Source organism: Corvus cornix, chromosome 1 (genome assembly GCF_000738735.6).
Source record: "Corvus cornix cornix isolate S_Up_H32 chromosome 1, ASM73873v5, whole genome shotgun sequence".
Taxonomy (NCBI): domain Eukaryota; kingdom Metazoa; phylum Chordata; class Aves; order Passeriformes; family Corvidae; genus Corvus; species Corvus cornix.
Window position 1 is genome coordinate 88,484,381 of NC_046332.1, and position 16,719 is coordinate 88,501,099.

The 16,719-nt window shown below is 41.7% G+C and overlaps 1 protein-coding gene across 1 annotated transcript in view; it reads left to right on the forward strand.

Moving 5' to 3' along the window:
• SLC9A4 (solute carrier family 9 member A4) overlaps positions 1-14,867 on the forward strand; it is a 34,696-nt gene extending 19,829 nt beyond the window's left edge. The window contains exons 8-12 of the mRNA XM_010394691.4: positions 638-799; positions 6,512-6,608; positions 8,389-8,520; positions 9,234-9,321; positions 12,688-14,867. Of these exons, the coding sequence (XP_010392993.3) occupies positions 638-799; positions 6,512-6,608; positions 8,389-8,520; positions 9,234-9,321; positions 12,688-12,986 (778 nt within the window). The 3' untranslated portion in view covers positions 12,987-14,867. The remainder of the gene's footprint in view (positions 1-637; positions 800-6,511; positions 6,609-8,388; positions 8,521-9,233; positions 9,322-12,687) is intronic.
• The last annotated feature ends 1,852 nt before the right edge of the window (positions 14,868-16,719 follow it).

Consider the following 16,719-nt stretch of genomic DNA (forward strand, 5'->3'; position numbering starts at 1 on the left):
CTGTTCCAAGACACACACACACATTCGCATTCAAATTATGCCACACATTAGCGATATTTTACAATCTGCAGCATGCAAGCACATGGTATTTTGGGGTCCTTTCAATTTCTCTGTTATTCAGAGTACAAAGAAATGTATTTTCTCCGCTCTAATTGTCAGGATTCAAAATTATCAGCAATGTAATGGTCCCTAACTACTGTAACTGCTGGGCCACTTAGAGCCTCATTGGTGACTGGCTGAATAGGCCAGGATTACAGTAAGAGCAGCTGCTGCTGTTATGCCCTACTATAATACAACATTTGTACAAAAGCCTGGAGACTGCCCATATTCTTTTCTGACAAATGTGGCAGTGTAATATGCAAACATACATGCAGCCCTCTTTTTTGCTCTGATTGCAGCTTGTTTCTTTCTTTTGTCTAGCGGGCTCTGCAATCTCTGCGGACCAGTAGACTATGCCAAATATCCCCCTAAAAGTCTCTGCTCACCAGGCCTTCAGGAGTCCACAGGTGCCTCTAATTTGTATTCAGCTTCCACCACTGAATTGTAGATGTGTGCATTTGAATGAAGATCAGCTTGTACTACAGAAATGAAAACATATTTCCTTTTTTACCCTTTGATTTTGTTATCTCTTTTGCAGATTTAAGAAGTTTGACAATAAGTATTTGAAGAAAATTTTAATTCGGGAACACCAGCCCAAATCCAGCCTTGTGTCATTGTACAAAAAGATGGAGATAAAACTGGCCATTGAGATGGCTGAGAGTGGCATGAAAATTTCAAAATCATCCTCTACTTCTTTACAGTGAGTACCAACCTCCCAACCCTTTGCAGAGTAGGGGCTGGAAAGAACGGGACAAAAATGAGGAAGTACCCAAGGTACTCCATGACTTCAATTGAAATATAAGCAAAAAGAAGACAGTTATGAGAAGAGCAGGTGCAATTTGGTGTTTGTCATATTTGCACTTCGTTCAGAGAGTGAAAATTAAATCCATGGACATTTTCTCTGTTTCTTTTCGATGATGGGCACTCCTGAACCATGAGTCAGGTACAGAAGCCACTCCAGTTGCTTTAAATCACAGTAGTGACCCAAGACAGATGTACTTATCGCTTACCTGGCCAGTGGGTTTCGTTAATCCCTGCCAGGTGCTGAGAGACCTGCATACTGCTCCTGACTCCATTATCCCAACCATGAATTTTTTTCTGAGAGCAGATTTCTTTGTAGCATTTGCAATTTTTGCAACTCCAGTTTGCAAACCTGTAACCATCTTGCCATATTTTGGTATTTCCCAAACAAACAATTTTGTCCAATTAAACACTGAGAGCAGCCTGCCAAGAAGGACTTGAAAATGCTTCTGGTGGAAATGCTGGACATGAACTATCAACGTGGACTTGCAGCCCAGAAAGACAAACCATATCCTGCATCAAAAGTAGCATGGCCAGCAGGTTGAGGGAGGGGATTCTCTCCTGCTGCTCTGTCCTTGTGAGACTCTACAGTACTATGTCCAGCTTTGGGATCCTCAGTACAGGAAAGACATGGACCTGTTGGAGCAGGTCCAGAGGAGTGCCACAAAGCAGGCTGAAGAGCCTCTCTTACGAGACAATGCTGAGACAGTTTGGGCTGTTTAACCTGGAGAAGAGAAGGCCCTGGGAAAACTTGATTGTAACTTTTCAGTACTTAAAGAGGGCTTACAAGAAAGATGGGGACAGGCCTTTTAGGAGGCTTTGTAGCAACAGGACTAGGAGAAGGTAGATTCAGACTAGGTACAAGAACTTTCTTAGGATGAGGGTGGTGAAAATCTGGAACAGGTTGCTCTGGGAGGTGGTAGATGCCTCATCCTGGGAAACATTCAAGGTTGGATGTGATGGGGTTTTGAACAACCTGACAAGAGTTGAGGATGTCCCTGCTCATTGTGGTGGGTTTGGAACCAGATGCAAGCCATTCTATGATTCTATCAAACAGTAATGCAACTTGGTATCAGACTGACCAGGGGACAAAACTGGTGGGATCTCCAGAGGGAACGGAGGGAACTACCCTCTAGGAGAAGAGTCTGCACAAATCTTCCCTCCTGCACACCATAACTGACATGCATGTATTTATCCTCACCTTGCATCACACTGTCCAGAGTACAGGTACTGCTGAAGGCACTTGCCTCCACAAATTCTTTCCCAGGCTCTTGCTGCCCACTGTTGCTGTTGCCTGCTCTTCCCTGTTGCATCCTTAAACCGCTCTCCATTTTGCAGCAGCCTCTGGGAGGGTCCAGCATATTATTTTTTTTGAATGATGATCTCTGCCAATAAGAGAAAATCCAAATACCAACTGGATATTAAATTAAAATCTCTCTTGAAACTTTGGCTTAATCATGTCAAGATCAATCTGCTTTCTTGTACTGATGTCAGCACGCAGTGTAAGACCTAGCCCTTTTCTCTCTAAATTATTCTTTGGTGAATGGATGATATTAAAAAAACCTGCATGTATGTCAGGCTCCTTTCTGTCTGCTGTAATCCCTTAACCATTCTGAGCCAAGAGAAAATGTGCAAGGTTGTTAGACAATCCATGGCAGTCAAACCACATCCCTCTTCTTTTCCCAAGGGAGAGAGAAAAGAAGAAAAATTGCTCCATCAGAGTTCAGAAATTCTCTCCTGAGCTGAGAATTTAGATTGAAAAATACTCTTTAATAAACAGCTGATATAATGGACTAATTTTTGCTGTCTCTACTCTGGCTATAATTGAATTTTACTATGCTTCATCCTCTGATGAGAAAGCCTTTATAAAAATGAAGTGTCAACTTCAAAAAAGCAGCCTGTGGCTCAAAACCATTCTGATCTTGCAGGCTGTGAGAGTTCTAGGAAAATACACGTTTTCCCACCTCTGTTCATTGATAAGTGTCTGCTGTTGAGCACTGCAGGAGACAAGATATTGAGCTAGCTGGACCTTTGGTCTGAGCCAACACAGCAGTTCCTGTTGCCATTCCTCACAGCAATTAAATGAACCTGTGTAAAAGGTTTCTAAGTGTATTTATAAATTGTCTGATTGATATAATTGAGACAGTGTGTACCCAAAGTCCCTGTCTTCAGGGAGGATACAAAACTCTGGCCATGAACAAGAGGAGATTTGAAATAAAATTCCAATGTATGGCAAGTAAAGCATTATTAGCAGTGTCAGAGTAGTGAGAAAACTGTCACTCACACTTCTGATCAGTTTTGCAGCCTTTATGCACACAAAGAGATTTACTTTATAAGAATCAAAGCAGATCTCCAAGACTGTGGATTAGCAGAATTGCATTCATGCTGGTGTGATTCCTGCAGGTGGAGTGGGTGTCCAATTCACAGTATTTCCAGTGCAGAGTGAAAAAATTTGCCCATGGATTGTGCAACAAAAAATCCACATTTGAATGAAAGCAGAGCATTTGGTTATGATGTTTTGGAGAATATAAGCCTTATAAATAAGGATGGAAATGGCAAAAGCAGAGTCTAGGAGATATTCTCAAAACTGTGGGTTTATGGCTGTTTTTTGTAGGAAATTGTAGGAAATATGACCATTAGAGAAAAAGATGGTTTGATACTGAGTTTACTTAATGTTGGCTTCATATTGGTGCAATGTTGGCTTTGGTAAATCTTAAAACATATCAATACAGTACAGATCAGAACCAAGTGTGTTGTCATTTGTGGTAGTACAGTTATGAGAGAGCTGTGCCCAATAATGTTATTCCTTCACAGGACTAGTGAAGATTAATGGAGAGTTTACAAAGTCCAAAATTTTAGATATAATATGAAAAATAGTATTACACAGATTGTGCAAGCATCAATGTATCAAGTATCAACTATCTGCATATCTAAGGAAGGAAGATATACTGTCATGGCTATCATTACAGAGAGACAGTTTTCATGGTGTATTATAATTTTTTTCATCACATATATATATCCTGTGCTATTCTTTGTTGTAACATGTTGGAAGATTCAATAAGAACAAAGAAATTGTTTCAATAAGGATTACTTCACATGTTCGGTAACATACCGAACATATTTGGGGTTTTTTGAAAGTCCTTTCTTAAGGTATTGCAAAATGTAAAAGCAATCTATTCCTTATTACCATATATATGCATTGTTATCAGTTGGGTAGGTTAATATCCAATCCCATGAAAGGAATGACTGTTTTTTATTTGTGCTCCAGAACAATATAGATTATCTTCATGCTATTTGTTCTCTTGTTACCCCAGCTGAACTGAAACTCAAGGAGTTTTATTTATTCTATTTAATTCACTTCAAGAGTGAAATAATAAGCTTTTAAACGACTTAGAACTGGCTACTTCTGTGCTGGCATGTGGAGAAAGTCAGGTATGCAGCTGGAAAAGTAAAGAGAGAATCTGGTGTCTCCACAGCGGAGTCAAGCTTTTCCCTGTTTAGATCCTTTCCCATATTTATGCCCAACCGTAAGGGATAAAGACCCTGTGGACACATTCAGTGAAGCACAAAGCAGGGAGGCAGTTGTTCCCTGTGATGTCAAAGCCACCTGCAGCAACTATTCCAGTTCCATTTGCATTACACAAATGAGCCAAGCCTGTATTTTAGAGACCAATACTTGTTGACAGTCCCCAGGGTTTGTGTTTGTGTGTACTTTCCCAGGTATACCTAGGGTCTCCCTGTTGTCCAAAGGGACATCAGATGGGGGCTGCTGATGGCAGGGAGTCTGGATTCCTTGCTGTGGAAGGCAGGATACATGGGCTGAACCCCAGTCTGAGACACACCACACCCAGCTGGAGTAAAGGTGCAGTACACCCAAGCCTTATGTAGCATCCCTGGATCCTCTCAGTGTTATCTCTGGGAAATGAAAGCGAATGAAAAGGGAACCAACCAACCCATGCACCCACCCACCCAGCCAGCCTGGAATTGGGCAGCGCTGAAGGTCTTTTTTTCCTAATGGTAACTAAATAACTTTGTTGTTGCTACAATTGTTGAGACTTGATGAATATCAATTAAATATTTGTTGGGAAGTATTTGTCAGGGACAAGATAAGATTCCTTGTCAAATCCAGAAAGGCAGTCCTTTTCTGTCACACTGACTTGCCAGCAGCTCAGTGGCAGACTCATGGGTCTCTCATGCTTCAGTGAGGTCCTTAACCTCTTGCTTATCCCAGTCCTAGTTCTGATACTATACCTTAGTCTGTTGTTAATTTCTCTCTGGTTTTACTTCACAAAAAAAAAATGTCAGATCTCAGTTTTAGTCTGATGGCAGAATGAAAACACATCCCGAAACCTTGAAACATATTAGGAATTAACTCTTATATTCCAGAGGCTTTGGACAGGGCCAGGGCACCAGGGATCACTGTCTACTTGATGGTGAGAGGCAGTAAAATATAGAATTGAGGCAGTTCAGGTCGGTCCTAAAAGTTTTCAAGATGTTCATGTTAGATTATAGAACAAAACAGTGGTAATATTGTTAAACTAGATGTAATTGCAAATTCCAGCCTTTTTCCTATGTTTACATCATAATCTCAGTTTAGCTTGAGATCCATCTTCCTTTGCCATTAAAAGTTTTAAATTTATTTTAGAGGAAGTATGAGATAGACACACACAAATCTTTGGCAATACTGTACATTGATCATCATCAATTTTTTAATTGCACAATTTACAGACATCACTTTAGGACAACAGCTGAAAACAAACACTTGCAATCACTTTTTTTTTTTTTTTAAGAGGCAAGAAAAGAACATGGAGAAAGGAAAAAAATCAGAAACAACTAGATGAACCCAGACTGATTCATCCTGGATGATCACTATCTATTTCCCTTTCTTTTCCTGGGAGTTCATCTGAACACTACCTCTCACAGTGATTGACTGATGCAGTGAAACCCGATAACATTTCACCGCAGCCCTCCTCCACTGTTTTGCTAGTGAAAAAACCAGGCAGCTACAAGTGACTGTGGGCTTGTCAAAGTTTTTTAAAAACACAGTCTTTTAGCTACTTCTTTCATTTCAAATGGAGAAACACTTTCAGTAGCAAGGAAACTCTATATGTGCTCCTCACCACAGGGCAGGTCTCTCAGGCTTCACAATTGGCATACTCTTTCATTCTTAAGGATTTTCTTCACTTTCTCAAAGGAGTAAAAATCAGTAAGATGACAAGGCCCAGACTGCTAGACCATGCTGAGGTCTTTATTCAGACAGAGGAGGGAACTTTCAGTGCTTTCTTGAGCTGGCTATGACCTAATCTAATCCTTAAATAGGAACTTCTTTATGGAGAAAGAAGTTCTTATTTAAGAAAGAAGAGTTTCTTCTGCCAGCTGTATGACGACTTAGGGCCCAATTTGACTACCCACTGTATGGATAAAACCCATGAAAGAGCAAAATTTGACCTTTTTTTTGTTCATCTTTGGATGATTTCCAGGTATTGCTGGTCACTGAAAAGCTCTTCATATCCTTCTGTTCTAGCACTAAAAATAGACTGTGCATTATTTAATGGTATTAGTATTTAATCAGCTCATTAATATCGTATTTAATTTTCCCTTTTATTTACAGGAGCAGCAGGAACCAGCGTGCGCACAGGCTGTCCCCCGCAGAGGTGGAGTCCATGAGAGATGTCCTGGCACACAACCTGTACCAAGTGCGACAAAGGGTGTGTGAGCCACCGGCTGTCGCGCTCTGTTTGCAGACCCGCAGCTCTTGTTTGCCCTCCCCGTGCCGGGGCACCTGCTGGGAGCTGGGAGCCCGCAGCCGCTCCCAGCCGACCGGGGAGGGCAAGCAGGGAAGAACCCCGGGCTTGGGCACTGATCTGGGTGGAATAAATGAAAGCTGGGGCTTTTTTTTTTCCCATCGGCTTCACCCTGACGGCAGCGAGAAAAGTCAGGAAAATCTATGAATGAGCTGTAGAGGTCAGGCTTCCCACGCTGCACAGCTGTCTGGATGGGAAGCCGCCTTCTCTTGGCTCCCCGGGCTCCCGGGAGGGCAGCCTGGCTGTGGGAGGCAGGGCTGGCAGGGCTCTGGCAGCAGCGAAACTCCGCTGCGGGGGCGGGCGGACCAGCGCCGGCAAACACTGCGCAGCCCTGCGTGGGAGCGGCATTTACCCGCGCCACAGGAGGAAAAAAACGAAGGAAAAAAATTTCCACGTCCTCCGGAGCTTCATTTTACACATTTAAGTGTTTTGTTTTTTTTTTCTCTGTAAAAATGGTGTGATAATACCTCAGCAGGGATTTGTTTTGCAGAAATTTGCACTGACCCTGACGCAGCCCAGGGTATGGTATCTACTTAATCCAGTCTTGGGCACTGAATAGACAACTGAGTGCTCGCCCACAGCAATGAGTGGTAGAGGATGTATTAGAGTAACCTTGAAATTATGCTGATAAACAGGGCTAACTCATGTAACACACGTGTACTAGAAAATGGTAGGGCCTGCTCATTTAAATGTGGCATTATTAGAATGTTATTCATTCCTAACGTTGTTTGATTTGCCATGGCTAATTATCCTTATGATATTAATTTCTTATCTTATGAGCGACAATTTGCATATATAGTTAGCTTACTGAAATGAACTCTCCCTCTTCAAAATCAATTACATTAATGGCTATTTTTGCCAGTCATTTCCTGTGTAGTATTGACAATGCTGTGCTTTTGGAAATGAAAGATCGGAAGAAAAATAAGGCCACTTCTACTACTTTTTTTCAGCTCTGAAAAGCTCTGGCTTAGCAGACCAGCTTTACAAGCAGCCTTGCACATGAAACTAAGATCAGATTCTACTTCTTAAGAGCATTTATAAATTTCGAAGAATTTTTCTCTTTAAGGCAGATAATTATTTCCTTCATTTCACTAGATATATGCAATAAACTAAAAAGCTTGTCTTAAATGATGCTCAGTTTTAGGGTAATATTAATTTGTAGTTTGTCCAAGTATGGAAAGGTAACTCAGCTGTACATCTCATTCTGGAGATACATTCTTTGTTCCTGAGTGCATCTGAAGCTTGCTCCATGCTCAGTAGCATTAGTACCAAAGCTCAGAGCTGAGTTCACCAGTTATCTCTTTCTTGGGACCTGCATCATATCTGTAGCTCCCAAATGTGTGATGAGAAGAGAGATGACAAAGAGATGACAAGCCCAGATGAAAATAACCTTCTTAGGCAGGTGTATTTTATATACCTGCACTATGAGCAGGAAAGAGGCTATCAAAAATGGCATCAAAATGCAGCCCTTGAGGTCTGAGACTTAGAGCTGTGTTCGTGCTTCCTCGCATCTTGCTCTGGCAGTGAGGTTTGTGCATGGCTGCATTTTGCCATGAGATACCAGAGAGCTCTGTGGTGAGCTGGTGACTGAGCTGAGGCAGATGTCCCCTTGGCCCTGTGATTGACCAGACTGATTAACATTGCAAATGCAACAGAAATGAGCTGGGTGCATTTTCTGTTTCAGGCACCAGCATACAACCGGCACAATCTACCTACTAACACAAGTGAGAAACAAGCGCAAGAAATCCTCATCCGTCGGGAACACAGCCTGAGGCAAAGTTGCAGGAAGGGAAACAGCTTGCCTTGGGGTAGACCGGTACCTGTTATCTATCTGCTATTTATGTAAAATTGCCTCTGCTTCTCTGCAAGTATGGAAAGACACCCATTTTTATGTGCTCTTTGCTATAATTAAAATGGATATTTCCCCCGGTATGCTCATGCAGCACCTAAGAAGAAAGAGCTTCACTTAGCATGTGAACAGCAAAGTTTTCATGTCTGATCTCTATACATTGGTCAGAAATCATCTACTCTGGCTGCTTGTGGTAAAATAATGTAACTTGCATTGATTTTGCATGTGCAAAGTATAGTGTAATCAAAAAAGGCCTGATGCAAAGTGTCTGGCACATTGAAGATTTGGGCTCTCAATCAGTGAGAGATTTGTCTGACCAAAGGTAGGCATTGAACAGCACAGACATTTACAGCTGAGATAATCATGGCTAAGGAAGAGAAATAAGTTCTTTTTGGATACATGATTTGTATTTAAATTTTTCATCTGAAATAAGAAAGGTTTATCTTAGAAGAACATGTTTTTCTCCACTGATGGTAAAAAAACCCTATGACTATTATATCAGACAGACATTCTCACTGGAGCTGACGTTGAGTTCAACCATCCAAATTAACCATTGATCATACCTCTCAAAATCTGGCTGTAAAGGTACAGCATATTACCATCCCTCTTTACTGTTTCACCAAGTAAGTGCCAAGTGGAGGCAACCACGGGCACTGAACACACTTCTGTCTCCTACACAGGTTAACACCAGGGAAGTACGCTACCTCTCCTTGCCTCAGGGTCCACGCCAGTCCACTAGAAGGAAAGCCAGGCATGTTACTTTTACAGGTAATGGAAACACTTTACTCTGTATCCTACTCCAGCAGCAAAAGAAACTTGGCCAGTTGTTTGGTGGATTTAACAGTACTACGTGAATACTCCCATGGAAGTCCATGGCCTCTTTAAATGAGCTACACCCTTCTCTCCTTTCTGTTTTATCTGTGTTGTTTATATGATCATTACTGCAGCAGTTTCTGTTTTGTTCCAGCACCTCCTACTTTTCTCTTTTTCCTTCCTGAACAAACATTCCTGTGATCCCTGCAATTCCACCTGGCCAAGACCAAGAACACAAATTATGTGTTCCCCGCAGCCCCACAGACAAAACTGTATGCAAAATTATTGTGAGTTGCTGAACCTGTAGCCCAGTCCAGGTGAGACTGATGGAGCTCCATGCCCCCAGGTCCTGCAGGTACCAAGACTGAGCAGGTATTCCCAATGCACAGCCCCACACCAAAATTCAGTGCACGTGTACACACAGCTAGACACAGAGAGCAGCACAGACATGGCACAGTGCTCACACAAATGCAAACAGCACTGATGGCATCATCCTTGTCCCCTCTCTGGCTGATGAGGCTGACAGACTGTTAGTGAAAAATTATAAATACATACATGCTATCTGAATCCCCAGCAACTGGCCTGACATACATGCTTCTCTCAGTAGCTGGCCCTGGACCTTCCATCTGCACATTTGGTGGCACTTGGGCATGTAATCCCCTGGGGACACAGCCCCATAACAGCTGCTGGTACGCAGCCCTACACATACGCACACACATGCACACAGAGACATGGTCTTCACTCCATATATTGTAGGACCCTCCAGTAGCTGGCCTTGGACAGCCAGTCTTCCCTGGAGCAGCTTCCTGGATCCCCTGGTCTCCTCTCCTCACACACAGGGACACACACATGCAAACCTCTCTTTGGTACCCAGTCCAGATTATGGCCTTACTAGTAGCCAACCACAGATCCCATGGTCTCTTCAGTCACTGCTCTGGACCTTGTGTTTCTTCCAGTAGTCAGCTTACAGACCTTCTGCCCTCCTCAGTCTTTGTTCCAAACTCGTGGTTGCTCCAATAGGCAGTTCCCAAGCCTCTTATCCTACTTAATGGCTACTCTGGCTTGATGATTGCCAGCAATTTTGCACTGACAGATGCATCCCAGTCCCTCCAGTTGCTGGCACTCAGCCCTCCACACACACAAGCACACAGTATAGGGAGCTGCTAATAGAGGAACACAGTCAGAAGTACAGTCAAATGAAAAAAACAGGATAAACTGTGTGGATCAAGTGCAGGGCATTACTGGACACATGTACTGACTGGCCCTTTTTATCCTCCTTTTCCTTTATTTTCCTGCACTAGTTTCTCCCTGGACTTCCCAAGATTCTTCCTTTCACTGTCATTGGTTCTTGCCTTAAACACTCCATCCTAAGTCCTGTATGGGCACCCACACATGACGACAGCAAAATGGAAACCAATAGGATCTACTCAGAGGGGAAAATAAATGTTACTCAAGGGGATTTTTGTTGTCCTTTTTGTCAGGGCATCATCACAGGAGATATGTGTCTTTCTAAAAGATTTAAAGTGTTCCACACAGCAGTCTCAGACCTAAAATCACTGCAGACACTTTCAAGGGACCAAATGCTGCTATAGGAGGTAGGCATATTATTTTAGTGGGGAGAGAGCTAAATCCTGAAGCAATGAATGGAGGTACTTTTTTACTATTAGATAGGCCTGAATTTGAGCCCTGCCTTGTGATCTATGCAAATAAATAGACTTTTTGGTCCAGCTTCTGGTCCCATCTTAGGGCCATTGTGTAGCATTAACACCATTTTAGGTGTCTTCAGCAGGAAAAAGCCACCCTAAAGTCCTCTCATAAACTCTTGGGATGAGATGAATTGCACTTGGAAAATAAAAAGAGAAGTACTCAGTATGAAGGGAATTAGAGTGACAACCTCATATATGCACATATGCATTTGCAGAGAGAAATGTCATCTCTTCTGTCTATGCCTGGGAGACCTTCTGGAAAAAGCATCCTCCAGCAAGCTTGGTTTAGCTCTTATATATAGCGTGTGCAGAAAGTTTAGTAACTAAGAGGCCAGAAATGACCACAATTAGATCCTTAAGTCACCTATCAGCTCTTTTTGCCACTCATAAATGAATTGTCCAGAGAGGTTGTTGTTGCCCAGCCAAGTTATGGACTCCCCATCCCTGGAGGTGCTCATTAGTAAGCTGAATGGGACTGAGAACCTGGTCTAGTGGAAGGTTTCCTGTTCATGGAAGGGGGCCTGGAAGTAAGGGATCTTAAGGGTCCCTTCCAACCCTAACCAGTCTATGATTCTATGAATTGTTTCTTTGGCAATATATATCATTCATACTTTGAAGAAGTAATGCTCCCAAAGGGCTAGGTAGAAGCCCTTGAAATCTGAGAAATCCTATCCTGCTTAGGGTGTAGTATGTCCACGTGGCATATGAGCAGCAGTGCTTTACTGTGCCAACTGTGAAATAAATATTAGCTTACAATAATGTAATAATTATGGATCTGCAATAATTTGTTAAATTTTGACTCAGTGACCATATGCAATACATGTGCACTTTAACTGTAGCAGGATTTGGACTAATTTTATTGTTCATAGACTTTTGTGCTTACATCCCAGAACCTCCTACTTAGATTGTTAGCTGTTTCTTACATTAACTACTTTGCTACTGTGTAGTTAGACTAAAAGTGGCTTTAAGAAAAGTGAAAAGGTATATTCTATAAACTCAACAGGATGAGAATGCCAGTTATTGGCTTATTGCAGGCAAATTTTCACAATGTACTTACGGCAAAGCAAGCTGGTAGGAGCAGATCTGAGACATCTAAAGAAATCAAAGCACCCCTGGTTTCAGATGAAACCCTTCTCTTCCCTCTTCTTAGTCACAGGACACTGGTAAACTTGATTTTTAATGGACTAGAGTTTTCTTCTTTGTCACTGTGGGTTTCAAAATGCTTTATACCTTGGCACGAGGTATACTTGTGAAATTTGAGGAAAATTCAAATTACATAAAGGAACATTCTTGCATTTCACTCTTGCCCTTCACCCTTGCAGTGAAGGCACAGGGCAGGTCTGTGAGACACCAAAAGGTAGCTGAATGTGCTTATCCTCTGGGGTTTCAGAGCTGAGATAAGATAAATAAAATATTTTAAACATCAGCTTTGAGATGAAAATTAAAAATTAGGGCTATTTTTAGTTCTTGACTTCTCCCTTATTCTATAGTAATTATTTAAAATGCTTCAGTTCCAGGGTATTATATTGTATTGAATACCCTTTATCTCTCCTTGCCAATACCATGGCATTTCTCTTTTCTCTAAAAAATGTGTTATTTGTCTATTTTTCTTTAGATCAGCATAGAAGTGGCTCTGATGCTGCGTTCCCATTAGTGTCGAGATCCCAGCCCCGACTACGGCCACTGGAGTCCAAGCACCGCCAAGAACTGATTCCAATGGCACACTTGGGTAGAGGAGCAGCTCCATCCAATCTGCCAGGTCAAAGAGGAAATTCAAGTGGCCGTCATCGCTTCACCAGAGCAGACAATCTAGCTCCAATGCCAAAGGCTCGGTTTGCTGTCAGAGAAGTAGAAGAGTATGAGTCAGAAGAAGAGACAGAAATGATGGCACCAGCAAGGCCATTAGTTATATGAGGAGCAGAGAAGATCAGCGTTTGCATCTCTAGGGCCCCTCATACACTGCTTCAAAAGAAATAACAAAGCTCTTATACGGCCCAAAGTATGATTTTCCTCTGGGGACCAGCGTACTTGTTCTCATATCACTTTCAAGAGCTGTATTAAGGTACTTAGTGGCTCAGAGAAGACTCAAATTCTTCTGTGCCTATATCAAGCTTTCTTTCCAATGAAACACTGCTGGAAAGAGGAGAACATGACATTTGTAGGGGTTTGGACGTGGATTTAAACAGCAGTAGTTGGGTGCATGCAATGCTATGGGTGGAAGCTGACACTGCCTTTGTTTCATACTATGGTCTGCATCCAGAGGAAAGACATATATAAAGGCATCCTTGACATGTGAATGCACAGATTGATTACTTCAACTTGCTTTTGACCTCAGAGTAGCTGCAATTCCAGGAAATAGCTAAAAACAGAACGGCATTTTTCAGGGCATGTAAATGTCACTGAAGGTGCCTAAGCAAGACCTTAAGTCAAAAGGATTTTTGGTAGACATCTTCAGCACTTGGGAACCTCTTGGTAGCTTAGATTTTGGCTGTGCAAAACTGCCTAAAGTCAGCTGCTGTGATGATCCATGACTCCTGCTACTTAAATCAACTTCAACATGCAGGCTCCTATCTCTCACCTATGGTTGTTTTGGATGGATAAAGGAGGTATCCTTGTATGTACAAATCCAGAGGAGTTTTCAGGCAGGAGTGCTGTCAGGGTTTTATTTGTAAGCATGGGCTGGCAAGAACATACACAATATTCCTGTGATTCAGCAAGTGGGAAACTTCCTTTTAAAGTATGTAACTTCTCCATTCCCCACTCCCACCTTGTATGCTCAAATGCATACACCATTCTTCATGCTACAACCGGAAGTTGCAGATAGGAAGCAAGAAACTGGGATTAAAGGTAAAGGGACCCTAATCCTGTAGCCTGCTAGCTAGCAGGAAAGAGAGGCCCTATATTTTTCTCCCAGCTTTTTGTGGTGTGTCTGCCTATATGTTGTACAGAGAAACTTTTCCTTTAAAAAAGCGGAAATAACCAGAGGGATGTGCACTACAGCCCTTGACCTCCCAACCTTTCTACAAAGCTCCCTTCCAAGTGGCTCTCTGTGCCCATGCTCCACTCTCAATGGTGGGTCTCCCTAGCAGCAGGAGAAGCAAGAAGTATGGTCTTGAGTAATTTTAGCTAAGTCTTAGACACTTAGTTCCTCTTATGAAGTTATTTTCTGCAGAATGGAAGCAGCATCGCCACTGTCTTCTGTGTCGTGGCACTGTAGTTGAGCTGGAGTCCATAAGTCCATAAACCCGCCATTACAGCTGCACTGAAGTCAAAGCTATGGTTAAGAAATGCACCAAGTTCAGTCGTGTTTTTGTCAAGTTTCCTTCTGTCTCCTCCACTCAGACCTTAGCTGCCCAACTCAAGTATCTGTAAGTGATACTCTAAGAGTCAGAGAGGCAAGAGTTAGAGTTAGCAGTGCTACCTGCATGTTTCTCTTTTTTATATTGCTGGTAAGCACTTGTCTGTCCTGGTACATAAAAGAACTTATTTCTGTAAGTTATCATTTCCCATTTCTTACAAAGGGTTTCTGATTCAAGACAGGTAGAATATAAACTAACAAATTCGAAAAGCATCACCAGAGGAAAAACACCCTACAAGCTCTTTTCCCCATTTTCTCATGTCTGTAGGTTTTATGCTAAGTAAGTTATAATGAATCATCTGTACTGAAACTGTACAAAGCTTTATGAAACTTGAGTTCTGTTTGTATTTCCTTATTGTGCCAGAGAAATTATACTACTTCCTTTTATTAAAACAGTGGTATGTTATTAAAACGGTAGGATTTTGCTTCTGTACCGATACTGAATTAACAATGAAATACAGTTCTGTACCTGAAAATCAGCAAATAAACCCAGCTCCACCAAAGGAGGAAGTGCTCCACAGCTTTTTAAACAAAAGCCCTGTGCCAGATCTCAGTCCTATAGCAAGTTATATTGACATATCATAAATCTAAATTAAAACATGATATTAAGGGAAAGAGTTATCATACAAAATCAGGTCTTAAATTGCACTGTAAGCCACACAGTTGCCACATGATATTTAATCGAGGGCAAAATTAGTACCCTTATGTTGTGGTCTTAGGCCACAAAGGTGCATGCAGTGGGGTGTCAGAGGTGTGAAACCTGCTTCTTCATTGCAGAGTTGTGGGGGAGTAGGATCTCCAAAACTGGCTGGTGGGTGATATGAACTGCTGGCAATCCTTGGAGACAGAGAGAATGTGGAAATTTTAAAGGAAGGTGAAGAAGGGATAGTGTCTCATCTTCCAAAGGAGGCTCACAAGAGACAGCTTTAATGGAGGAATTACTGTGAGCTGCAAATTCAGCATTTCATCTTTAAGAAGATTTAATCAATGAATTGTCTGGGGCAACTGGACAAACTCTGTGAGACGAGGATTAATGGGATGTCTGGAGTGGCATGGGAAGGGACTAGACATACATCATGAAAAAGAGGAGTCTGTGCAGTTTGGTCAGTGTATGTTTGACAGACATGCTCAAAATTGACTCCTAATACCCACCAGAAGTAGGGAGCAAAACATTCAGTTTCTAATTATGGTTTTATATCAGGACTAGAGAAAAATAATAAAATATTAAGAGAATTAGTGCACAGATGGAGTCAAATCTCCCTCCTTTGCTTCATTCCTAATCTTCTCATTGATGAAATCAGCGACCCAGAACTTCAGAGAGTGTAAAACTGTGGAGCAGCTAGAACTTAACAGAGTGGTCTCAGATTTTGCAGTCTGGCACCTAAACTTGTAAAGTCTATTTTTAGTTTTCTTTCCTAGCCATTAGTAAATAGTACTGGAAGGAAATTTCCTTCTGTGCCATTAGTTACTGTTAATGGCTTTGCTGGCCATCAGCCAAGAAGCAATGCTGCAGATGCCTATATAAAATATGTTCCAAAATATAAAGTTGCACATTTTATTTTTTTTCATAGTTATTTCTTACTTGTGGACAAAAAAGTTCTCCTGAAAGAAGAACATTATTCATGTTTTAAATAGTAATAACTACAGCAATATCTTATTACAAGTAATTTAATCAATGTCTATAGGCTTTCAGGCCTCACCATAAAGAAAACTGAAATGGTTTAGGGCATGAATTTAAATCCACTGTGTGTGGATATTCTTAAACTCTTTAACCTCAGTCACATCCAGGAATATTGTGCTGATAATTTACAAAGGTAAGTTAATTCAAGACCTCTTTTTTTTTAGGCTGGTACAGTGTTATTTACTCAGGAATTTAAATTCCACACTTATTTAAGGTGAACTGGCACAGGAAACTCAAACCCAGTAGGTGAAGAATATTATTCAAAATCCAGAGAGGAAATAGGAGCTCAGAAAATTAAGACTATTTCCTTGGGCAGGAGGATAGAGCAGGACAGGCGAGTTTCAGGAAGGAACAATAATGAATAGCCTTTACCTTTCACAGTCGAGAAAATAGGAGATACACTATGTTGTGGTTTAACCCCAGCTTCCAACCCAGCCCCATGCAGTCACTCATTCACTCCCCTGCAGTGGGATGGGGGAGAGAACTGGAAGAAAACCCTGTGGGTTGGGATAAAACCAGTTTGATAAGTAAAGCAAAAGTCATGCACACATGCAAAACAAAACAAGAAATTAATTCACCACTTCCTATGGACCGGCAGGGGTTCAGAC